General features: G+C 42.0%; 1 protein-coding gene across 5 annotated transcripts in view; it reads left to right on the top strand.

Moving 5' to 3' along the window:
• hemk1 (HemK methyltransferase family member 1) overlaps positions 1 to 23,978 on the top strand; it is a 160,771-nt gene that overhangs the window by 118,000 nt on the left and 18,793 nt on the right. For 4 of the 5 annotated variants that reach the window (XM_043707653.1, XM_043707648.1, XM_043707651.1 and 1 more), the window contains one exon: positions 19,447 to 19,560. The exons of the other annotated variant lie outside the window; for it this stretch is intronic. In XM_043707653.1, the coding sequence (XP_043563588.1) occupies positions 19,447 to 19,560 (114 nt within the window). The remainder of the gene's footprint in view (positions 1 to 19,446; positions 19,561 to 23,978) is intronic. 5 annotated transcript variants of the gene reach the window in all.

Below are 23,978 nucleotides of genomic sequence, written 5' to 3'. Positions count from 1 at the left end.
GTGACAGGACAATTACTTATGACATCCCAGTCACTGTTGTCCTTTTGTCCACCTTCATTGAAAGGTTAGTTTTCTTTTTTTTTTGGGAACAAAGTGTTTATTTTCCTAAACGCTACATGGGATATATGTACCAGATAAGTCTTTGACGTCAGCTATGGAACAACGTGGCCTTAGCTCTCTTTATTGACACCTTTCTATTATTCTTACTTATTATAAACTATTTATGTTTGCGAAAGGAAGTAATTGTTATTGTAACCATTATATGAGGCCTCATGCTACACTGGAAATATTAGAAAAAATAAGTTTTCAAGAGACCTCAATTTCCAATCCTGTCTCCACTTTAAAATTCCGAGTGCACTTCGTACAGCTGGAATTGTTTTCTGGAGTTGTTTTTGTACTGGCTCCTAATCCTTTCAGAGCAGGCATTTGTGTTTTCCACACCCTTCACTGTTTAGCAATTTACTGTTTCTGGAGTTTTCTCCTCACTCAGAACTTTTTCCACAACCTTGAATTTTTGGAAACTGTAAAACTAGCAGTGTCTTTTCACTCTGACTGAACTGACAAGTTATATGGCTGTGTCTTTCTGTAAATCTGGATTCCAGTCACTCGGCAACAATGGTATTTTTTCTCCTATCTTTGTTTCTAAAACTGAAGACTACATTCTCCACCTCAAGCTTTACTCCAAACCCTCATTAAAAATGCACACATTAACAAACCTCTCTAGCCCTTCCCTCCTTAACTCAACCAATATAGAAATATAAATCAAATCAGTCTCACCATGGTATTTCAAAGACTGCCGTTCAACAGCGGATTTATCATAAGAAATTTATTGGTGAGTTCCTATGTGTGTTCTTCCTTGAGCCCTACAGCCCTTGAGCAGTTCTCGGCCAAATATCTGTCAGTTTCCTCTCCGAGAAAAATAATTCCAAACAGTAATGATCCTTCTGAGAAAAGAAAGTCCTCCTCATCTCCATCTTAAATGTGAGATGTCTTAGTTTTAAGCTGTGCCCCCTAATTCTCTATGATGGGAAACATTCAGCATTCACTCTGGTAAGTCATCATCAGAATCTCCAATGCGATCACCTCTCATCCTTATAAATTTCAAGGCCCAAATTGCTCTACCTCTCCTGATGAGAAGACCCATTCATCTCAGACATCAGTCAATCTGTGGGTTTCCTCCGGGTGCTCTGGTTTCCTCCCACAGTTTAAAGATGTGCAGGTTAGGTGAACTGGCCATGTTAAATTACCCATGATGATAGATGTGTTAGTCAGAGGGAAGTGGGTCTGGGTGGGTTACTCTTCGGAGGGTCAGTGTGGACTGGTTGGGCCGAAGGGCCTGTTTCCACACTGTAGGTAATTTAATCTAATCTAAATAAAGTGAGCCATCTTAGAACTACATCCAGTGCAATTTCTTAAGGAAGTAGGCCAAACTATACATACCACTCTTGGTAATGCCCTGGTCAGCTGTCATGAAACTTGCCAACTTTTATCTTCCATATACCTTGCAATAACTGCCATCATTCCATGTATTTTAACAGCATCGTGATTCACTTTTGGGAGCAATGGATCAACCCCAACCTATATGTTGAATTATGTAGCACAAAAGGAAGCTATTCAGCCCATATTACATGTCAGGTCTTGGAAAGAACATCATAGTCTCCCCACTCCACCCTGTAGCCTTGCAATGGGTATCATTAAATCTGTTTACAACACCTTCACAGGCATTCCCTTCCCAGTTGCAACTTAGTGTGTTAAAAATGTTTTTCTTTCAACTCACTATGGTATCTTTGTTCAGAACATTCAGCACTAAAAAGTTCAGTCAGTTAAATCTCGATAATTGAAATTTGAAGTCACTGACTTGGCCCTGTTGGCAGTCCTTAGTCTTTTTCCAGATTTTAGGCTCCATAGGAAATTAAAAATCCGGGAAATATAGTAACTAGGTTATACAGCCGTATTTAATTTACTCACTAAAAATTTACACCCTTGACCTATCAAAAGAATTCCATTTAGGCTGGTGTTTTAGATTTGAAAGCTGCATGAAGAACTGACCACTTGTGCCAATGATCTTAATGTATAAGTTTTATTTTCCATGACAACACTGTTCATGTGAACAGAGGAGGCCACTTGAGTTTGTTCCACCTTTCAGTAAGATGACAGCTGATCTGATTACTCCACATTCCTGCCTACATCCAAGAGCCTTTCATTCCTTTGTTTCACAAGAATCAATGTACCTATGTCTTAAAAATATTTAAAGATTCTATTTCCACCACCTTTTGTGGAAGAGAGTGCGAATAATTCATGACCAAGTGTGCTAAAATAATTCTCAACAATTCTGTCTTCAATGAACAATATCTTATTTTTAAATAGTGATCCATTCTGGATTTTCACACAAGATGATCAGCTTTTCCACCTGTCAAGATCCCTTGGGATCTCATATTTTCAATCAAATCAGTTCTAAGTCCAGCAGATACAAGCCAAGCCTCTCCATATTCTACCTTAGCTTTACCTCATAAGACAAACTGCCCATTCTATATATTAGTCCAGTACACATTCTCTGTCCAGCTTCAATCCAGTTACATCCTTCCTTAATTTAGGAGACCTTTTATATATAGTGCTCCTTAATGCTATATTAAGTCAATTGCTGCCTTGATGTCAAGGGCAGTCACCCTCAGTCCACTGTTTTATCTATGTTTGGACCAAGGCTTCAATGAGAACATGAGTTGAATGGACCTGGCAGAACATTAACAGCGCCAGTGAACAGGTTATTGTTGAGTAAGTGTTGCTTTATAGCACTGTCCATAAGTCATAGGAGCTGAAGCAGGTCATTTGGCCTGTTGAGTCTGCCATGCTACTCAATGAGATCATGGTTGATTTGATAATACTCAACCTCACTTTCCTGCCTTTTCCCACAATCTTTGATTCCCTTACTGATTAAACAGTTGCCTGATTCAGCCTTGAATATACTCAATGACCCAACCTTGATAGCCCTCCACCATAAAGAATTCCACAGATTCACTATCCTCAGAGAGAAGGAATTCCACCTCATGTTTGTCCTAACTGGGTGACCCTATTACTCTGACTTTTGCCTCTGGTCCTACAGTCAGACTGTGTTTCATTCTTCTAAACTCCAGTGAATATGGGTCCAATGTACTCAGCCTGTCACAAGAAAATCCAATAAAATGTCCACAATAGCTTCCGTCACTTTGCTGATGATTGAAAATAGACTGATATGGTGGGAATTGGCCAGGTTGGATTTTTCTAGCTGTCTGTGTGTATAACATAGCAGGGCAATTTTCCACATGGCAAGGAATATGCAATCATTCTAACTGTATAGGAGCAACTTGGCTTGATAGTGGGGAGGGGTTTGTGATTATGGAAGCAACTAGATCCGGAGCAGAAGACTTTAGTATTTTTTCCAGAATTTTGTCAGGGCCCATAATCTTTGGTATCCGGCCTTCAGCCAGTTTTTGATATCTCAAGAAGTGAATTGTATTGGTTCAAAACTCACGTCTGTAATGCTGGGAACCTCAGGAGGAGGTTCACTAAACTCCTAGCTGAAGATGTTTACAAATCCATCAGTTTTGTCTTTTATACAGAGCTCTTGGTTTGTGTAACTTAACTCTTCCAACCTTGTTTTAGCTGTAGTATATCATTTCTGTTGATCCTGAACAGTGATCACATTCCCGTTTCCAACGTATGTGGTCCTGAGGTTTAGTGTACCACTGCCCAGATTGAGATTAGTGAGCACAGCACAGATAGGGATCTATCCCAGAATTTCTGTGCTCTTCAGGAGTCAAAAACCTATCAGCAGAGCAAAGAAATATCTCATGGTTCAGGCAACAGGGCTCCTCACTTTAAACTTCTAAGTGTTGGCTTTTGCAGATATCTGGAGCAGCTGGGGGATGCTGGTGCCTGCACTCTGTACAAAGCTCATTCCACCTTGCCAGATCCTGAGTAAATTCATCGACTTGTCCACTGCTGGAGCTGAAATGCATGAATAGAATATAGAACATTACAGTGCAGTACAGGTCCTTTAGACCTCGATGTTGCGCTGACCTGTGAAATGATATATTATCATTTCCAGCCATAGGTCAGATTGGGATATCTGGTCAGTGTGGATGAGTTGCACCAAAAGGTCTGGATCCATGTCTTTTGACTCTCTGACTCCATAGTTTCCTGTCTTCTGCCTCCTTCCCTTCTTAAACAGGGGTGTTACATCAGCCATTTCCCAGTCCTCTGGGACCCTCTTTGATTCCAGTGACTCCTGAAAGATCACCACCAATGCTACTACAATATCCTCAGCTCTCTCCTTCAGAACTCTGGGGTGTAGTCCATCTGGTCCAGGTGATTTATCCACCTTCAGACCTTTCAGCTTCCCCAGCATCTTCTCCTCAGTGATGCCGACTGCTCTCACCTCTGCCCTGTGACTCTCTTGAAGTTCTGGCATGCTGCTGGTGTCTTCCACTGTGAGAATTGACGCAAAGTATCTGTTGAGTTCCTCTGCCATTTCTTTGTTCCCCATTCTCCAGCCTCATTTTTCAATGTCCACTCTTGTCTCTCTCCTGCATTTTATGTATCTAACAAAAACTTGCAATCTTCTTTTGTATTATTGCTAGCTTACTCTCATATTTCATCTCCTCACCTCTATTGCTTTTTTGCGTGTCCTCTGCTGGTTTTCAAAGGCTTCCTAAACCTCTGGCTTCCCACTAATCTTCACCAAATTGTATGCTCGCTCCTTTGCTTTTAAGCTGTTCCTGACTTCCCCTGTCAGCCACGGTTGCCTTATCCTCCTCTTAGTATGTTTCTCCTTCTATGGGATGGATTTCTGTTGTATGTCCTGAATTACCCCAGAAACGCCTGCCATTGCTGCTCCCTTGTCTTCCCTGCTAGGTTTCCCTTACAATCAATCCCGGCCCAGCTCCTCCCTCATGTCTTTGTAGTTACCTTTACACGATTGGAATACCGTTAGATCTGATTCCGGCTTCTCCCTCTCAAACTGCAGGGTGAATTCTATCATATAATGGTCACTGCCCCCTTGGGGTTCCCTCACCGTCAGCTCCTTAATCCAGTCTGCCTCATTGCACATCACCAAATCCAGAATTTCCTGTTCCCTAATGGGCTCTGCCACAATCTGCTCACAATCATAGACATTCCATGAATTCCTTTTCTCAAGATTCACTTACCAATCTGATTCTTCCCCAGTCCACCTGCATATTGAAGTCCCCCATGACTATTGCAGTTGTGCCTTTCTTACATGTCTTTTCTCTCTCCTGATTTATTTTCCTTCCCCACATCCTGACTACTGCTTGGAGACCTGAATAAAACTCCCATTGTGATCTATTCTTTCTTTTGCGGTTCCTCAACTCTACCCACAGAGATTCTACGCCTTCGAACTCTATATCCCTTCTTGCTATTGATTTCATTTCATTTTTAACCGACAAGGTAGCTCCACCCCCTCTGCCCATCAACCTGTTCTTTTGCTAGGATGTTTAGTATTTAGTCCCTAGCCATGATCCCCTTGCAGCCATGTCTCTATGACACACACAGTATCGTACCCGCCAATTTCAATCTGCGCTACATGTACTTTGTATCATACGCTGCATGCATTTATGTACAACACTCTCAGTCCAGTGTTGACCCCTTCCCTTTGAGAAGTTGTCCCCTTATCTGCTGGGCCTGAAGTTAGATTCCGGACCCTTCCCATACTCTCTGTCCCATTACTTGTTCTGGAAACTTTAAATAACGTTTCCTGAGCCCTCCCATTTTCCATAATTTTCCATGAACTGATCTCCCATTTAGTTCAAACCCTAACTCTAGTTATGTGGTTGGCCAGGACTCTGTCCCAGCATGGTTCAGGTGAGGCCAGTGCAATCAGGACAGCTCTCTCCTTCCCCTGTACTGGTGCCAATTTCCAGGAATTCAGGTCTATTTCTCCCACACCAATCTTTGAGCCATGCATTGATCTCTTTAACCTTGTTGACCTTGTACCAATTTGCTCGTGGCTCAGCTAGTAATCTAGAGATTATTACCATTTGGGTTCTGCTGTTTAACTTTGCCCCTAGCTGCTCATGTTCCCTCAGAAGAACTTCTTTCCTGTTTCTACCTATATTGCTGGTACATGGACAATTATTATTCCAGCATGGATGAGAGTTACACATTGAGACGCAGTCCCTGCAGAATCTCCATCATAGCAAACTTTGAAGGGATATCCTAGGAAATTGAATAATCCGATGTTGTGAAACTTGAAAGGGTTCAGAAAAGATTTACAAGGATGTTGCCAGGGTTGGAGGGTTTGAGCGATAGGGAGAGGCTAAACAGGCTGGGACTATTTTTCCTGGACTGTTGGAGGCTGAGGGGTGATCTTATAGAGGTTTATAAAATCATGAGGGGCTCGGATAGGGTAAACAGGCAAGGTCTTTTCCCTGGGGTGGAGGAGTCCAGAACTAGAAGGCATAGGTTTAGGGTGAGAGGGGAAAGATATAAAAAGGACCTAAGGGGAAACTTTTTCACGCAAAGGGTGGTACGTGTATGGAATGAGTTGCCAGAGGAAGTGGAGGAGGCTGGTACAATTACAACATTTAAAAGACATCTGGATGGGTATGTGAATAGGAAGGGTTTGGAGGGAGATGGGCCAAATGCTGGCAGGTTGGGCTAGATTGGGATATCTGTTTGGCATGGATGAGTTGGACCAAAGGGTCTATTTCCATGCTGTATATCTCTCTATGACTCTCCCATTATTTAAGATGGGGCATATTTATGTTACCTCCTCCTTCAGTGAGTTCAGTTGTCCACCACCATTCACAACTTGATGAGGGGAATTGATTCATCAGCTGAGGGGGTATGGTTCATGGTCATCAGCAAGAGGATTACTTACCCTTGCTTGACCCAGTGGCAGAAAATTTCATGAGATCCAGAATAAACATTGAGCCCTCCTAGGGCAGTTACCTCCTGACAGTATGCCGCTTTCCCACCAACTATGGATGAGTTTGTCTTGTCCCAATCGGATTGTTGATGTGAGGTCTGGGATCAAGTCATCTCCATGAAGTCGAACTTTACAGACAATGTCAGGTTGAAGCTTATCTGGTCTGAGGGAGACAGCTCTACTAATTTTGACACAAGCTCCCAGTCAGAGGACTTTCCAGGGTCAACAGGCTGATGTGTGCCATTGTCGATTCTTTAGTCAATGTCAAGTGGTCCTTCTGGTTTCATTCTTTTTATCAGATTTTGTTGTAGTTACATCTAACTGAATAGCTTGCGTGGTTATTTTACATGGCATTTAAATTACTCACATTGCTGTGGATCTGGAGTCACCTGTAGACCAAACCAGGTGCAAATGGTGAACCAGATGGGTTTTTTGACAGTTAGCATTAGACTAGCTTTGAGTTCCATATTTTTATGAATTAAATTCAGATTTCACCGACTGTCTTGTTGGAATTTGAACTAATGTCTCCCTAGCATTAGCCTTAACCTTTGGATTACTCATCCAGTGACAACATAATGATGCCTCCACCTCCTCAAGTAAGTTAAATATTTGAAGAGGGAATTTTGGTGGGGCTAAGGGGAAGAGCTGGAGAGTGGGACTAATTGTTTCGTAAAGAATCACAGAGCAGCTTGAAGGGCTAAATGGCTTCGTCTTGTTCCATGTTTATATTTTCAGGTCTTTCAAAGATCTGGTATAGGCATGATGGACTGAATGGTCCCCCTTTGTGATATATCTTTCTGTGGGAAGGTAAAAGTGACGTTTAATCAAAGTGCACAGCATTATGTGGGGTTTCAAAGGAGTCGACAAGGAGAAACCATTTCACTGACAGGAGAGTCAGTAAGCAGATCAAAGATAGCTGGCAAAGAACCAGAGGCCAGATGAGATTTCTGTTCACACAGAAAGTTATTATGAACTGAAATATGCTGCCAGAAAAAAAAATGAAAGAAGATTCAAATATAATTTGCAAAGTGGAATTGGATAAATATCTGATAAAGAAACGTGCAGGTTTACTGAAAAAATCATGGTAGTGGGATTAACATATAGCTCTTTCAGCAAGTTGGCATCACTATGGCATTCATCTCTGCTACATAATGTGTTTATAGTAATCTTGGGAGGTCTGTAATGTGAGACTCCAATGAAATAGTGTCATTTTCTTGCTTTTAAAGTGTTCTAAGAATGTAAGCAGGTTGTGATCCAAGTACATAACCATCTCCGACACGGTGTTCATGGCATACACATTAAAATATTGGAAGGCCAGTGTTAAACTCAATAGTTCTTTATCGATGGTGGAGTATTTCCTTCAATGGATGTTGATCTTCTTTAAAAAGTAACCAATGGCATTTCAATCCCATCCTCATCTCCCTGGAGGAGTACAGCTCCAACTCCTATGTCACTAGTACCAATGGCAACTTTAAAAGGTTTTGAAAAGTTTGGTGGAGCTAAAACTGGTTTGGTGGTTATTATGACTTCCAAATGGTCGAATGCCTCGTGGCATGGTTCTGTTCACCGAAATTTTGTGTTCTTCTTCAGAAAATCGGCTAATGGTGCCACTACACTGCTGAAGTTTGGAACAAATGTCCAATAGAATCCGCTGAGTCCCAAGAATTCAAGCACCTCTTACTTCGAGGTTGTCGTGGAAATTCCTTGATTGCCTTATCTTTGCTTTCTTTGGGGTCAACCTTCCATGACCGATGTTATGTCCCAGGAACGTCACCTCTGCTTTTGCAAATTCAGTTTTATTTAAGTTTATCGCCAGTTTTGCTTCTCATTGTTGTTCAAAGAGCACTGCCAACTGTACTATGTGATATTTCCAGGACTCACTAAAGATCATGACATCATCCAAAGAGACTGCACAATTTGTTAACCCAGCCACAACTCTGCTCATGAGTCTTTGCAATGTGGCAGGTGTGTTCTTCATTTCAAAGGGCATCACTTTAAACTGATATAGCCCATTTGGGTTACAAATGCAGAAATTTCTTTCACCATCTCTGATAGAGGTACCTGCCAGTAACCACGCATTAAGTCCAACATGGTGATGTAACTGGTATGTCCAACTTTCTCGATACAGTCCTCCCATCTAGGAATTGGATATGAGTCTGATTTTGTAACAGCGTTGACCTTCCAATAATCCACGGAGAATCGTTGGGTCCTGTCTGGTTTGGGAACTAAGACGATCGCCGAACTCCACTCACTCTGGCTTGGTTCAATGGTGTCCTCATCGAGCATGGCCTCCACCTCCATCTGAACCTGTCTGGCTTTGAAAGGATTAAGCCGATAGGAGTGTTGTTTTATCGGAGCAGTATTCCCTACCTCTACTTCATGTACAATAGCATTAGTTCTCTCCATCTTATGCTTACATCTGTCCTTATACTGCAGTAACAAATCTTTCAACTACTTTCTACACTCCTGAAACGGATAGCCTATAGCCTAGTAATCTATCCCACTCCTCAAGGACTTCTTCATTTTTTAAATCTATTTTGAGGCACATCAAAATCCACATCATCTGGATTTGATTCCGCGGTCTGCAGTAACTAACACCTGTTTCTCCAGTTCATTCTCTCTAGTATAATACGGTTTCAAGATGTTCATGTGACATACCCGATACCTATTTTTTTCTGTCTGGCATCTTTACTAGATAGTTCACCTGACTGAACTTTTTCTCAATTTGATAGGGACCACTAAACCTGGCTCTGAAGGGATCTCCTATCACTGGTAACAGTACTAACACATCATCCTCTTGGGAAAACGTCAGAGTCTCAGAGCTTTTATCTGCCACATGCTTCATTCTACACTGGGCCCTCTTTAGGTTTTGTTTATCTAACTCACCTACTCAATTTAATCTCTCCCTCACCTACGATACATAATCTAAGTGTGAGATCTCCAACTTTGGTCCTGTCAATTTTTCTTTAATTAATTTCAAAGGACCTCTCACTTCATGCCCAAATATTAACTCAAAGGAAGTGAACTGAGTAGATTCATTTGGGTCATCTCTAATAGTAAATAATATGAATGGGATACTTTTATCTCAATCATTCGGGTAATCCTGACAGTACGCTCTCAACTTGGTCTTCAAGGTCTGATGCCTCCTTTCTAAAGCTCCCTGGGATTCAGGATGATATGCACTGGATTTAAAGTGCTGTGTACCGAAGCTATCCATAACCTCTTCAAGCAGCCTAGCAGTCAAATTTGACCCTTGGTCCGACTGAATCTGTCTTGGTAGACCGTACCATGTGAAGAAAGCTACTAACTCCTCTACTACTCATTTTTGCCTTGATACTCCGTAATAGAATTGCCTCTGGAGATCTAGTAGATGCATCCATTATGGTTAACAAGTACCGGTTCCCACTTTTAGTTCACGGAAGGGGACCTACATAGTCAATTGTAACCTGTGTGAAAGGTTCTTCAAATGCGGGAATTGGCAACAAGGGTGCTGGTTTTATTACTGCCTGTGGCTTACCTACCATTTGGCATGTGTGGCATTTACGACAAAAGTTAACCACATCCTTGTGCATTCTAGGTCAATAACAATGTTTTTGTATCTTAGCATGAGTCTTTTGTACGGCTCAGTGACCTCCTACAGGTGGTTCATGTGCTACCTGTAACACTTCCTGACTGCATGCTACTGGCAACACAATCTGGTGCACATCGGTCCATTTCTCCTCTGCATTAACCTACCATGGTCTCCGTTTCCACTTCAGGATTCTGTCTTTCAGATAATAACCCTCCGGAATATTCTCTTTTCAGAGTACACATCCACATATATACCTTTTATCATCTTGCCTTGCTGTTGCAAGTCCCTTAGTCTTTCGGACTAAACACTTCTGTCTGACCCTCTGCCTGTTCAGGGTTATTCTGTACCAATATATCAAACAGGGTATCTGCTAACCGAACCTCATCTCCTTCATCTTTCTCTTTACTTTTGGCTTTATGCAGTGACTTATGATAGTGGGATCTGGTTACCACACAGATTTGGAAAACACCAGGATATTTCTGTTTTAACTCCTCAGTTTCTTTGTCTTCCCTGGGCTTCTCCACAACAAGGGGTGTCACTCCCACCTTGGATCCTGCTAAATCATTCCCAAGAACAAACTGAATTCCTGGAACTGACACTCTGTCAATCAGTCCCACTGTAACTTCCCCAGTCTTGAGTTGGCACTCCAACCTGATTTTACATAGGCAAACACTAAATTTCTGTCCATCTGACCCACAAATTACCACACTCTTGGGTAACAGATCCGAAAGAGTGCACATTCATTCATCGCTTACTATCAAAGACTGGTTAGATCCTGTATCTCTCAAAATTATAACTTCTTGTCCTTCTCCCCCTGTTATTTCTGAGTAAACTTTACCCACAGAGACAAATACTTTGTAAAGATCAGGTACTTACTCTGTACCCAGCCCCTGCCGCTCTTCTTGGGGTCTCCTCTATTACCTTCACTAATGCCACTGACTTAGCTTCTTTTTCCACATCTTTTCCCACAGTGCCTTTGTTTAACGACCAGCACTGTGTCTTTACGTGTCCTACTCTCTGGCGGTGAAAACACCTGTTCCCAGTGCCTTTCTGAAACCACTGGCACATAATTTTCTGCGCCCACTCCATTACAGTGAAAACACCTGAGGCCTTTCACCACCTGTCTACCCTCTTGAGCTTCTTTTTTATCCTGCAATAAATTCTTATCAGTGTTCTCCACTTTTGGTTTTGTATTGTAGGATCTCCCCTTCTCCCAACTGCTGACCCTCACAGAATGAAATTCCGACAGGAAGCTTGTCTTATGCACCAACATGTACTCATCTGTGTGTGTGGCTACTAAGGATAGCTGGACCAGCTATCCTTAGTAGCCACACATGCAGATGACAAGCAACATGAGTTCGACTGGGACAACACGACCACTGCAGCGGACAGCTGGAACTGACAACCGGAAGCGGCAGATTCAAACCACTACAATTGCCGGAGGAAAGATCACAGACGCGCTTCACAGGAGGCTCCCTAGCACTGAGGATGTCACCTAGACAGGAAACGTCTGCAACACAAATTCCCAGCTCGGCGAACAGAACCACAACATACAGGCACAGAGCCTGAAGGGTGGAGGTGTAGCATAGACTCTATGCTACTTTCTCCTCACCCCCACCCTCCTCTCACTTATCTCTCCACCCTCAGGCTCTCTGCCTGTATTCCTGATGAAGGGTTTTTGCCCGAAATGTGAATTTTACTGCTCTTCGGATGCTGCCTGAACTGCTGTGCTCTTCCAGCACCACTAATCCAGAATCTGGTTTCCAGCATCTGCAGTTATTGTTTTTACCTAATACACATAGGCTGTCTTGCTGATCTTTGAAGGGCCCTATTCTCTCCCTAGTTACCCTTTTGTCCTTAATGTTTCTCCTTAACCCTGTTTGCCAAAGCTATCTCATGTCCCCTTCTTGCCTTCCTGATTTCCCTCTTAAGTATACTCATGTTGCCTTTATACTCTTCTAAGGATTCACTCGATCTCGGCTGTCTACACCTGACATGTGCTTCTTTCTTTTTCTTAACCTAAACCTCACTTTCTGTAGTCATCCAGCATTCCCTGCACCTACCAGCCTTTCTTTTCACCCTAACAGGAATATACTGTCTCTGGACTCTTGTTATCTCATTTTTGAAGACTTCCCATTTTCCAGCTGTCCCTTTACCAGCAAACATCTGCCTCCAATCAGCTTTTGAAAGTTCTTGCCTAAAATCATCAAAATTGGCTTTCTTCCAGTTTAGAACTTCAACTTTTAGATCTGGTTCCATCACTATTTTAAAAATAATAGAGCCCCAAAGTGCTCCCCCACTGACACCTCAGTCGCCTGCCCTCCCTTATTTCCCAAGAATAGGTAATGTTTTGCACCTTCTTTCGTAGGAACATTTACATACTGAATCAGAACATTTTCTTCTTAACACTTAACAAATTCTTCTCAACCTAAACCCTTAACATTATGGCAGTCCCTGTCTATATTTGGAAAGTTAAAATGCCCTGCCATAACCACCCTATTATTCTTACACATGTCCGAACTCTCCTTACAAATTTGTTTCCCAATTCCCCGCTGATTATTAGGGGGTCTGTGATACAATCCCAATAAGTAACTATCCCTTCCTTATTTCTCAGTTCCACCCAAATAACTTCCTTGGATGATCTGCCTTCCATGTTAGGCCTCTTGCATTGAAATAAATGCAGTTTAATTTATCATTCCTGCCATGTTCTCTGCTTTGTTCCTACCACCACCCACCCACACACACACACATATGCACACACACGCCTAAAAAGTGATTTTTAACTTTGCAGGAATGAGGATCAATTAATTGTTTGGAAATGAGAGCAGATTCTCAAATGGTGCACTTAGGATTATGAATAAACAGGTCAATAAAGATTTTAACTGGAGAACTATTCAAAGTTTTTTTTAAAAGAAACTCACAAGGTTGGAAAACAGCCATCTGTGACTTTCATTATAAATAGTGAGGCATAGTGTTGGGATTTTCACCTACCTTTCATTCCTGCCAAGAGCTTGAATGCGCGCATTGGAGATTCGCACATTGAAAATTTATCAATTGCTTCGTGTTACTTTCCTGATCCATATGGTGTCATTGTGTGGGCGCCTTAAAAAGGACAGCCAAAGTTTACTGCCTGATTCAGTCAAATACAGTATTAACCAGTTTAAGTCAGAATCCTGGGATATGTAAAGGACCTACAGCTGTTTCAGTCACCAGTACGTGCATTGAGGAGAAAGTGAGGTCTGGCTTATGCCCGAAACGTCGATTCTCCTGTTCCCTGGATGCTGCCTGACCTGCTGCGCTTTTCCAGCAACACATTTCCAGTAGGTGCATTGATCCAGGCCTAGAGCAGCCGAGAAAATAGCAGTCCTTAAGGAGAACACGTACTGCATAGTCCAGAATTAAAACCAGGTTATTGCTTTTTGTATAAGCAACCAAGCAACAAATGCTAAAACTTGTTTATGGACATTTTCTGCCCTCTCCCTTTAATGACCGATTTAACTCTGTGGTGTAGTCTCCAGATGTCTCTTCCCTGTGTAACCTCAATTCCCAGCCATGGGGACGACTTCACATGTTGAACATCGGTGGTTCCATCGCCTCTACGTTAGCTGCTTCATAAACATTAAAATCCATTGTAGGGATGAGCAATGGATTGAAATGTGTTGCACCTCACAGTCGCAATTTCTGAAATGTAGAGCAAATAACCAGTTGGGCAGAGAACTGTCAAAACCAGAATTCACTCTAAGGGTTTGAACCTTAGGAAGAGAAGGGTGAGGACACAAAGGGCAAATATACTTACTGATGCAAAATTTATTTTCAATTATTTATTGCAATTCGTGGTTTTTGTATTTGCTTGTTTTTGGACAGGCTTCTTCATTTCTACTTTTAAAAAACACAAATTGAGCAGAATATTTGTTGAGCTTTGGTTCCATTAGCCATCAAGTTACAGATATTTCCATTTAAAACAAATAAATCAAGCTTCCTAAATCTATAGCACCCCAGGATTAATGTACAGTCTTGACCAACTCTGAAGCCTCTTGGATGAAGATTTCTGTTGACTATGTGAAAGAAGATATTCTACAACTTTCATACCTTGTTCTTTCAACAGCACAATTGAAAGCAGCTCAAACCATTTTACTGCCAGGAGGCATTTTGTCTCTCCTGTTGTTGTTTAATACCAGTAAAACAACCTGGCAATCCACCGTAGGCTAATCAGTGACCTGTGATAGCTGGAAAGCAGAAAAGAACTGCACAGCTTAAATCACCGAGGAAAAGGTTATTTTTGGGTACAGATTATAAATTAAAAGTCTTAATGTTTATGCAAGGAAATCTTTAAAATAGAGCATCGGTTCATTTAGGTAGTCAGTTTGGGTATTGGAATTGTGTGTCAAATTAGGACACTGTTTGGATCCAGTACACTGTGCCCTTTTCTGCTGCTATTGCAGATTTCGTGGAAAGCATGTTGTTATGGGAGAAAAGCAACGTAGGGAAAGTTTTAATTTTGTCTTTACCCCTCCTCAGAATGCTGATTCCTGCTTGCCTAAGGTTCCAGAAGTCAGTTCTCCAGAATCTTGCCCATGCCACCTAGAACCCAAATAGTAGTGGATGACGTTCAACCATGAGAGCATCGCACTTGAGGCAAATCCTATCCCTCACCCAGTATTTATATCTGCATGAGATTCTTCCACAGTTCTTTTTATTTCTTCCCTCCAGCCAGTGGATCTAATGCTCCAGCTGCAATCAATGCAATTGTTAGTTGACAAAGGGGGCCATTTGGCCCATTGTGCCTGCACTGGCTCTTTCAAGCAAGCATCATTCCGTAGTGCCAATTCCCTGCTTCTCTCCCACACTCTTGCATATCATTCCTATCCAAAGAATCATCCAGTGCCCCTTTGAATGTCTCAGTTGGTTTTGCCTCCACCACATTTCAAGGCGTTGTGTTCCATACTCACTGAGTGAAAAAAAATTTCCTCACTTCACCATGACTTCTTTTGCAGATCACTTTAAGCCTATACCCACATGTTCTTGTTCCTTCAACAAGTGGGTGCAGCTTCTCCCTATGTATTCTACCCAGCCCATTCATGGTTTTTAAAAGCTCGGTCAGATCTTTTTCTCTTCAAGAAGAACAGTCCCAACTTCTTCGATCTATCTTTATAACAAGTTCCTAATTCCTAAAACCATTCTTGTAAACTTCTTCTGCACTCCTTCCTTGGAAGCTGCTATGTAAGAATCTTTGGTGAGTAATGTGGAGGATACTGAATGTTACTTGCCACACAGTCTACCTGTCCTGTCACTTTCAATGATCTGTGCACATTTACACCCAGGCTGCTCTGCTGTTGCAATCTTCTTAAAATTGTATCCCCTATTTGATGTTGTCTTTCAATGTTTTTCTGAGCAAAATGTATCACAAAATCCAGATCAGATAAACCACACAGACTTGAGATTTGTGGTGTAATTGGCTCAGTAGCACACCAGCTGGAAAATGCTTTCACTGCCAAGCTGACTTTGTTGATGATGTTTTGAATTTGAGTGTCATGTACTATGCCTTTAGTGACTGGGATGACAGTACATCACTTTATTCTTCTGAAATTTTCCAGTGTTCATTGTTGTTGACCATGATACTATCCTTTTCCACTTGCTCCCTTCTTATGGTCCAGCTCCTTGGAACTGCCCTTACATGGTTCCACCGAACCAAATACAGTCAGTGGTTCTCTAGTATTGGCTTTTCTTTTCTCCCTCTCATTGACCTGAACACCAGAGATGAGGTGAGAGTGACTGCCCTCGACATCAAGAGTGCATTTAACCAAGTGTGGCATCAAGGAACCCTAGCAAAACTGGAATCAGTAGCATTTGAGGGGAAAATCTTCCACTTGTTGGAGTCCTATGTGGTACAAAGAAAGATAGTTGTGTATGTTGGAGGTCCATCATCAGAGCTTCAGGACATCTTTGCAGGAAAACATCTATGCAGGGACTCCACAGGTCTTTTTGATAGGCAAGCCATCTTCAACTACTTCAATCACAGGATATTTGCTCAGCAAATGTTCAGCACCATTTGCAGTCCTTCCGATTCTAAAGCGTTCATGTGCAATTGCAGCAAGTTCCAGGCTTGGACCAAGGAATGGCAAGTAACATTCATGTCAGACAAATGCCAGCATTGACCATGTCCAACAAGAGAGAATCTAACCATTGCCCCTTGATTTCCAGTCATGCCCTGACATGTAAATTGCAACGAGTTGTGGCTTAATGTTATTATAATGGATTCCAAGTCGGTCTTATGAAATATGAAACAAGACACAAATCCTATCCTTTTCTTGCTAATAGGTTTAGTTGCAGAATGCAGCATTACTTATGTCTGCCTCCTACAAACACCACCACTTTGTCCCACAAATCTCCAGTCATTCAATTTGATAAATCAATGAAAACACTGAACCTGAAATTGAACCAAATTAGACATGTTCCAGTCTATTACAGGAGCATTGTAGCTAACAACAAAGTCTCAAAGGAATCTGAATAATTTAAATTAGAATATAATTTTGCAGGGTACGCACAAGTTGTAAAGAGCCTGAATTGTGCCAGCAACACCATGAGCTCCCTCTTCAAGGACACATAGTGCAGATATAACTGTGAAAGAGAGGCGGGCAGTCAAGTCAGTCTCTATTTTTACCCTTTTAATAAATTAATTAAAACAATGAAACCAAATTCAACCACATGAAACTGAATTAAAGAAACTGAGCTAAATTTGAACAGTGGCAGCCCCCAAAGAGAAACTGCAAGAGAAGGCAAGATCTCAAAATAAACTTAAATTAGAATGTGGTTTTAGGAGGTGATGGTACACTAGAGCCCCTGCAGTGTACATGACTTAGTGAGTTCCTGAAGTGTGCCAGCAGCTACTATGTTATTGTTCACCATATTCACAATATCTGTTCTTACACACCTCTGGAGCAGGTAGGACTTTAACCTCATTCTCTGGTTCAGAGGTAGGGACACTATCATCCATGCCACAAGAACCTGGAAATGCTCCAGACCTTTTCCATCACCAAATCACTCATGGGATTTTTAACTATTTTTAAATCACCAATGTTTCCTGTTACTCAAATTATACATGATGCCCAACAACGGCAATATAGACCACAAAAGGGGAGGGAGAAGGGGCTAAATCAAAATAGAGTGGAAGGGCAGATAAAGCATTGCGTCCCCCACTGAACACACCTTTCTCTAAAACCGTCAAGCATATTGGTGGGTATTGCATGCTCCCTCTCCAAGGACACCCAAACATGAACATAGCTGTGGAAGAGGGGCAGGTAATCAGCAGCCACTAGTGCTCTAGCATTTTTCCAAGCAACCTGTTCAGAGTTATTATGACATCACATCTGGAGCAGGTGGGAATTGAACCGGGGACCCTGCTCCAGAGATAGGGACGTTACCACTGCAAAACAAGAACTGTTAACCCAGAAATGCTCAGGAAAATGAGACAAAATTAGCTTGGCATTCAGATGTGTGATCTTGACCTGTTTTGCTTGAGAATCTGCCAGTTTGAGAAATGTTCCTTCTTTCTGGAACTATACATAATGTGGCCACTTTGGAGACATCATAGGTCACAGAGAACTCCTTGAAATATGTAGGAGTGCAGGAGAGAATTTGAAGTAATAAAATTGTTCTCCTGAGTAGGCTCCAGTGATGTGCAAGGCAAAAGTGAGGACTGCAGATGCTGGAAACCAGAGTTTAGATCAGAGTGGTGCTGGAAAAGCAAAGCAGGTCAGGCCTATTCCTGAGGAAGGGCTTTTGCCCGAAACATCAATTTTCCTGCTGCTCAGATGCTGCCTGACCTGCTGTGCTTTTCCAACACCACTCTGATCTAAGCTCCAGTGATGTGCACCCTTCCCCCAAAAATTTCAGAAGAATGGTAATCAATTTCATCGTTGAGACTCTCTTCCTTGTATAACAGTAGAATTAGGCTGGCACTCACACTGCTGCAGTATACAGGACGCACTGCTCTCCATTTTTCAGATTAAACATGAGCCACAGCATCCACAGTGGCGCCCCTAAGCACCAGGAGCTGCCATCCACTGATTGGCATGCAGCTCCCACCAGGTGTGACATCCACCACCAGGGTTTTGATTCCAGGGGCCCACAAGTGGTTGTGCTGCTACTGGATTGGCAAATGGATCGGAGGCCTTCCTGAACAAAGTCACCATGTGTCTCTCACCAGCTCCCCTACCTGAATGCTGAGTATTTGCAATAGATTTTATTTTTGTATCACAGAAAGCATGTTGGATGATTACCTCATTGCTGTTTGTGGGAGCTTACTGTTCAGCATTTCCTCCATCGTAACGGTGGGGTCTATACTTCAAAATTATTTCATTGGTTACCTAAAATCATTTGGACTATATTGAGGTCATGCAAGGTGCCATATAAATTAAAGTTGTTCATTTCTTTTTTTTTTAGATTAGATTGAATTAGATTACTTACAGTGTGGAAACAGGCCCTTCGGCCCAACAAGTCCACACCGACCCGCCGAAGCGCAACCCACCCATACCCCTACCTTTACCCCTTACCTAACACTGCGGGCAATTTAGCATGGCCAATTCACCTGACCTGCACATCTTTGGACTGTGGGAGGAAACCAGAGCACCCGGAGGAAACCCACGCAGACATGGGGAGAACGTGCAAACTCCACACAGTCAGTCGCCTGAGTCGGGAATTGAACCCGGGTCTCTGGCGCTGTGAGGCAGCAGTGCTAACCACTGTGCCACCGTGCCGCCCACGGTGCTTCCTTGTGGTGCTTCCTTTCTGTTGGCATATTTTTATTAATCTACCATTTTGAGGAGAATGGTATAAAGTCAGAACGATAGAGGTAGGTTGCCAATCAGTCATTGAATGACCAAACAAGCTTGAGGGAACAAATGGCCTCCTTCTGTTCCCACGTTTCCCTCAGCACGCTTCTTCTTTACTCCAGCAAGGTTTTCCTCGAGGTGGATCCCAGACATCCAGAAATGATACAAAATTGGCTTCAGGAATGTGCTGACTTGCAGCTCACCTACAGGGCTACCCACCGTGACTTCTGTGGAAAGTAAGTATGAACAATTTTTTTTAAAAATGAACACAGACAATGATTAAAATACTATATGTCACCGAAGCTATAAAGAGTTGGAAGTCTGTAAAGCCAACAGAGAGAGTTCAAATTGAATTCTGTTTAAATTAAATGTTGCTTTGAAAGAACATGTTTTTGAATGAAAGCCAAATTGTTTAAACATAAACCACACTCAAGGAGCTACTTACTCTGAGAATTAACTTCTAGTTGACCCATCTTTTACTATTTTTTATATCCTAGGCAAATGCCAGAAACAGGTGGATTTTTTTGTTTATCAAGCAAATTTCTTTAAGAAAGATCTAGTTCTAAAAGAGACCATTTACCCCACATAAAATGCAGGTTTTCCCTCCCCAAAGCACTCAGGCCATCACATAATGAAGAAGAGATTAAGCGTGATATAGTACATGTAAAACTCTATTCAGACCACAGTTGGAGTATTGTGTGCAGTTTTGGGTTCTACAGTAGAGAAAGGTTTCTGATCCAGGGGTCTACAGAGCTGCACAAGGAATTTGTCTGGTACAGTCTTTAAAAACTTGGGCTGACTTAATTGAATAAAATTAAAGAGCAATTTGAAACAAGTTCAGTCATGTCCTTTCCGCTGTCCTTTCCTGGTCTGGCCTGCATGATATTCCACACTCACAGCAATATAGTTGTCCATTAACTGCCCTCTGAATGGCCTACCAAGCTACTTAGTTCAATGTTAATTAGCAACGGAGGCCACAAAAGTGACTGCTGGGTTCCATGAAAGAATGAAAAATTTAAAATCATTTAAGTGATTGGGTAGGACAGACTCCTTTCTGTTGTTAAATGGTTAAGTTAAATGAGTATTGTAGTGATTGTAACGAGGTCACCTCATAGAATATGAACTCCCTGATTGGAACAGATAATCTAGTCCAATCAGGGAGCCCCTGATAGGTAAAAACAGGAGAGTCAGAGATTCTGCTCACTCTGAGTGCTGGTTCTAAAAGAGCCAGTTTAAGTACTATGCACATGTAAATAAAAGATGACTTGGTGGTGGGATAACGACCTCTGTGGAGTTGCTTCAGTAACGACGAAAGAAAAAAATACGCTACTGAAGAAATTAGATCTCAATATTTGACTTTGATTTGGATCAGCATTTCTGGCATCATGCCGCTATTTGGAAAGCTTAAATCATTCGATCCTGCCTTCAATGACTGGGCCTAGTATGTGGAAAGAATGCATGAACATGCATAAAGTTCATTCGTCAAACACTGGGACAATGATAGAAAAACTGCATGCATCTTTTACATTACATGGACTCCCATATTAGAGGCAGAGTTGGAATAACCTGACCTGGTGCCCCAGGAGGAGGTACAAAACAAGAACCAGCCTATGTCCTTAGACTCAAAGATGAGTGGGTTGGGGGGTGATGTAGTGATTGTAATGAGGTTAGCCGAGTAGACCTCATAGAATATGAGTTCCCTAATTGAGGCCATTAACCTGGACTAATCAGTGAGCCCTGGCTGACATATGAGCAGGACTGTTAGATCATTCTGACACTCTGAGAGGTAGCTCTAAGGGAGCTGGACCAGTGTCAAGGGGACTTTCCACATGTAAATCAACAGTGACTTGGTGATGGAATACCAGCCTCTGTGGAGTTATTTCAGGTATTGCTGTAAGATTTAATGGAAGTGATTTAGGAATGTTAACAGGAAAAATATTTTTACACATTCAGACTTGCTTATCAAAGTTAGTCATTGAAGCAGAAACTGCATATCGCATTTAAGAATGAGTTAGGTAGATAATCCAGGGAAATGGGGGGGGGGGGGTAAAGGGATATCGAAATGAGGCCAGACTAGAAAAGAATCTGCTGATTGCAAAACCAAAAATCTCCAACTTGCCCAATCTATCAAAAACGCATCTAATTCCTACAAAATTGATAAAACTGTTGATTTTTTGTGTCATGATGTTGGCACATGAAAATGTTGTATCTTTGTTAAGTCTTTGTAATGGAGTTAAAGCTAATCTGTTATACCGTAGGGAACAGTCCTTTTGTGAATATTTCCCTCACAACAGACTAACAATACCCCCATAGGAAACCTCAGGACTGTATTGTTAGAGGTTCCTGGGGCAGATTATTAACCCCCTTTCTTTTGGAATGAGCTGTCAGCTTCACAAACACCGGAAATAAGCTGAGAACAAAATAGCTTCAAATATGCAGTTTCACTTCCTCAGACTCTTATCTAATAATTTACAATGACGTGGATTCTAGGAACAGAGCTTTGGCTTGAAATTCACCAGTAAATGGCTTCAGTGCTAGCTGTGGGTTGTGAACTTCTGCTTGGATATAGTCCTGCAGGTTTTATCATATGCGTTTGTACCTACATCTGCCTCATCTACCCCAAAATGCCTTGCCTCTCCCTATCCATTACGACTATAATAGCAGCATATATTCACACAGTGTAAACACATTTCGATAACCTGAAATCTCTGGTTGTGGTAAGTTATTCAGCCATTCCTGCCAGCAGGGTAAGAAACTCAAAATAGTTCCAGACTGGTAAATTCAAGTTACCTGTGCACACTTGTCATATGAGCCATGCCAACCAGTTAGATATCGAAATCTGCCAGTATGTCCAAACCTGGTAACAATTTGTCGATTGTAAACAAAGTGAAGTTGATACAGCAAGTGGAACAGGATTCCTGAAGAAGGGCTTATGCCTGAAACGTCGATTCTCCTGTTCCTTGGATGCTGCCTGACCTGCTGCGCTTTTCCAGCAACACATTTACAGCAAGTGGAACACAATGGTGTGAAACAAAAGGCTTCATAAAGGGTTGGAGATTCCACCGTCACGTTTGTCAATCATTCTGAAACACAAGGCAATCATCTTGGAACAGTTTGACAGGCTGGCATTCTTTTCAACAAGGAAGATGATGAGAATGGCTGCCTTCCCCAACCTTGGGGGACCTGCACTAACATGGTTCATGGCATTTCAAGCAGATCCAAGTCCAATCCTGCAGGAAAGGGGAATCACCTTGGAAAGGAGGCTGGGCCACATGGTGTCCACTTGCAGCAATGGGTGGCTGAAGCAATTGAAGACAACACCTGGCATCATCCTCTGAATGGAAAGCAGTGAGGGTGTGGCAGATGACAGGTTATTAGCTGCAACATGATCTTCCCCATGTCCTGAATCAGTACTCACCAAGAGACAAGAAGCTGGACCGTTCACCATCTTTTACCAGATATTTTTTGAATGTTGAAAGATGGAACAAACCGTGGAAAGCAAAGCAACGAATGTCTCACTGCTGTGGTCTGGCCACATGGGCAGCACTGAAAAGCTGTTACTTCATGTGCTATGAAGGTCCAAGGGGCCTTTGACCAAGATGTTACTTTGTGAATGTCAGAACACTAACCACATGTTACAAAGCTGGCAAAACTGCCATCGTGAATGGACAAAATGTATCAATGGAACAAAAGTAACATTATCATCATTACAAGCTCGCCCCAGTGCACCTCCCAACATTGCTGACCTCAGGAGTGTCAAGCCGACATTCTCACCTCCCAGTATCACAGCCAAACTTCAGCTTGTAGTTCTGGTGCTGCTTAGGAATCTATAAAACCATGGACAAGTGATCTCAGATTATAAAGAGGCAGGAGTATAACTCATCTATTTTATTAGTCCATGATAGATAGTGACAGAAGCCACAAATACTGGCAGCTTCCACCATGCTGAGTTCAAAAAGGTTACAACTTCACAAGGCATCAAGGATGAGGAAGAACTAATCATTCCAATGATGAGGTTCTTTTTGCTTGTCCAGCATAGAAATTCCAGCAGCTGAAACTATGGAAACCAATGTACTCATCTTAGATGACACCATCACTGCCAAATCTGACAGTTCTACTGTGCAATTGCAGATGCAATACAGTTTTCATTCGAGGAGGCTGAAGATCTTGAAGAATCTGATGAATGCTGTCTCACTCAAACAGCTGTTTCCCTAGCTAAAGCTGTGAGGGTCAGAGAGATGCTTCAAGATTTTGGGTTGTAACACGAAAACACAGAAAATATTTTGACTGCATTAACGACTGTCTAAACTATATCGGTCATGTCCAACAACAGAATACTAAATGGAAGTAGATTACTGAGGTTTTCCAGAGCCAACTTCCAACTTTCTTCAATGCCTATTACTATTCAAGATCCAGCCATTATAAGATATGAATGGATTGGAAAATGCAGACATATTTAACATATTTATGGAGTCACCATGTTTTTCAATTGTTTTTCTTTTGACACAGAGCACATTTGTAGGCAGAATCAGGTTGCTAGGGGATGTCTTTATATTCTCTACCTAACACAGATTTTTGGACAAGCCCTATACAATTCGACTGAGTGTGATTTTACTGTACTGAACAAACAAAGCCTTCAAAGAAAATTAAAATT

Source organism: Chiloscyllium plagiosum, chromosome 18 (genome assembly GCF_004010195.1).
Source record: "Chiloscyllium plagiosum isolate BGI_BamShark_2017 chromosome 18, ASM401019v2, whole genome shotgun sequence".
NCBI lineage: Eukaryota > Metazoa > Chordata > Chondrichthyes > Orectolobiformes > Hemiscylliidae > Chiloscyllium > Chiloscyllium plagiosum.
This window is presented reverse-complemented; position numbering and strand designations above follow the sequence as displayed.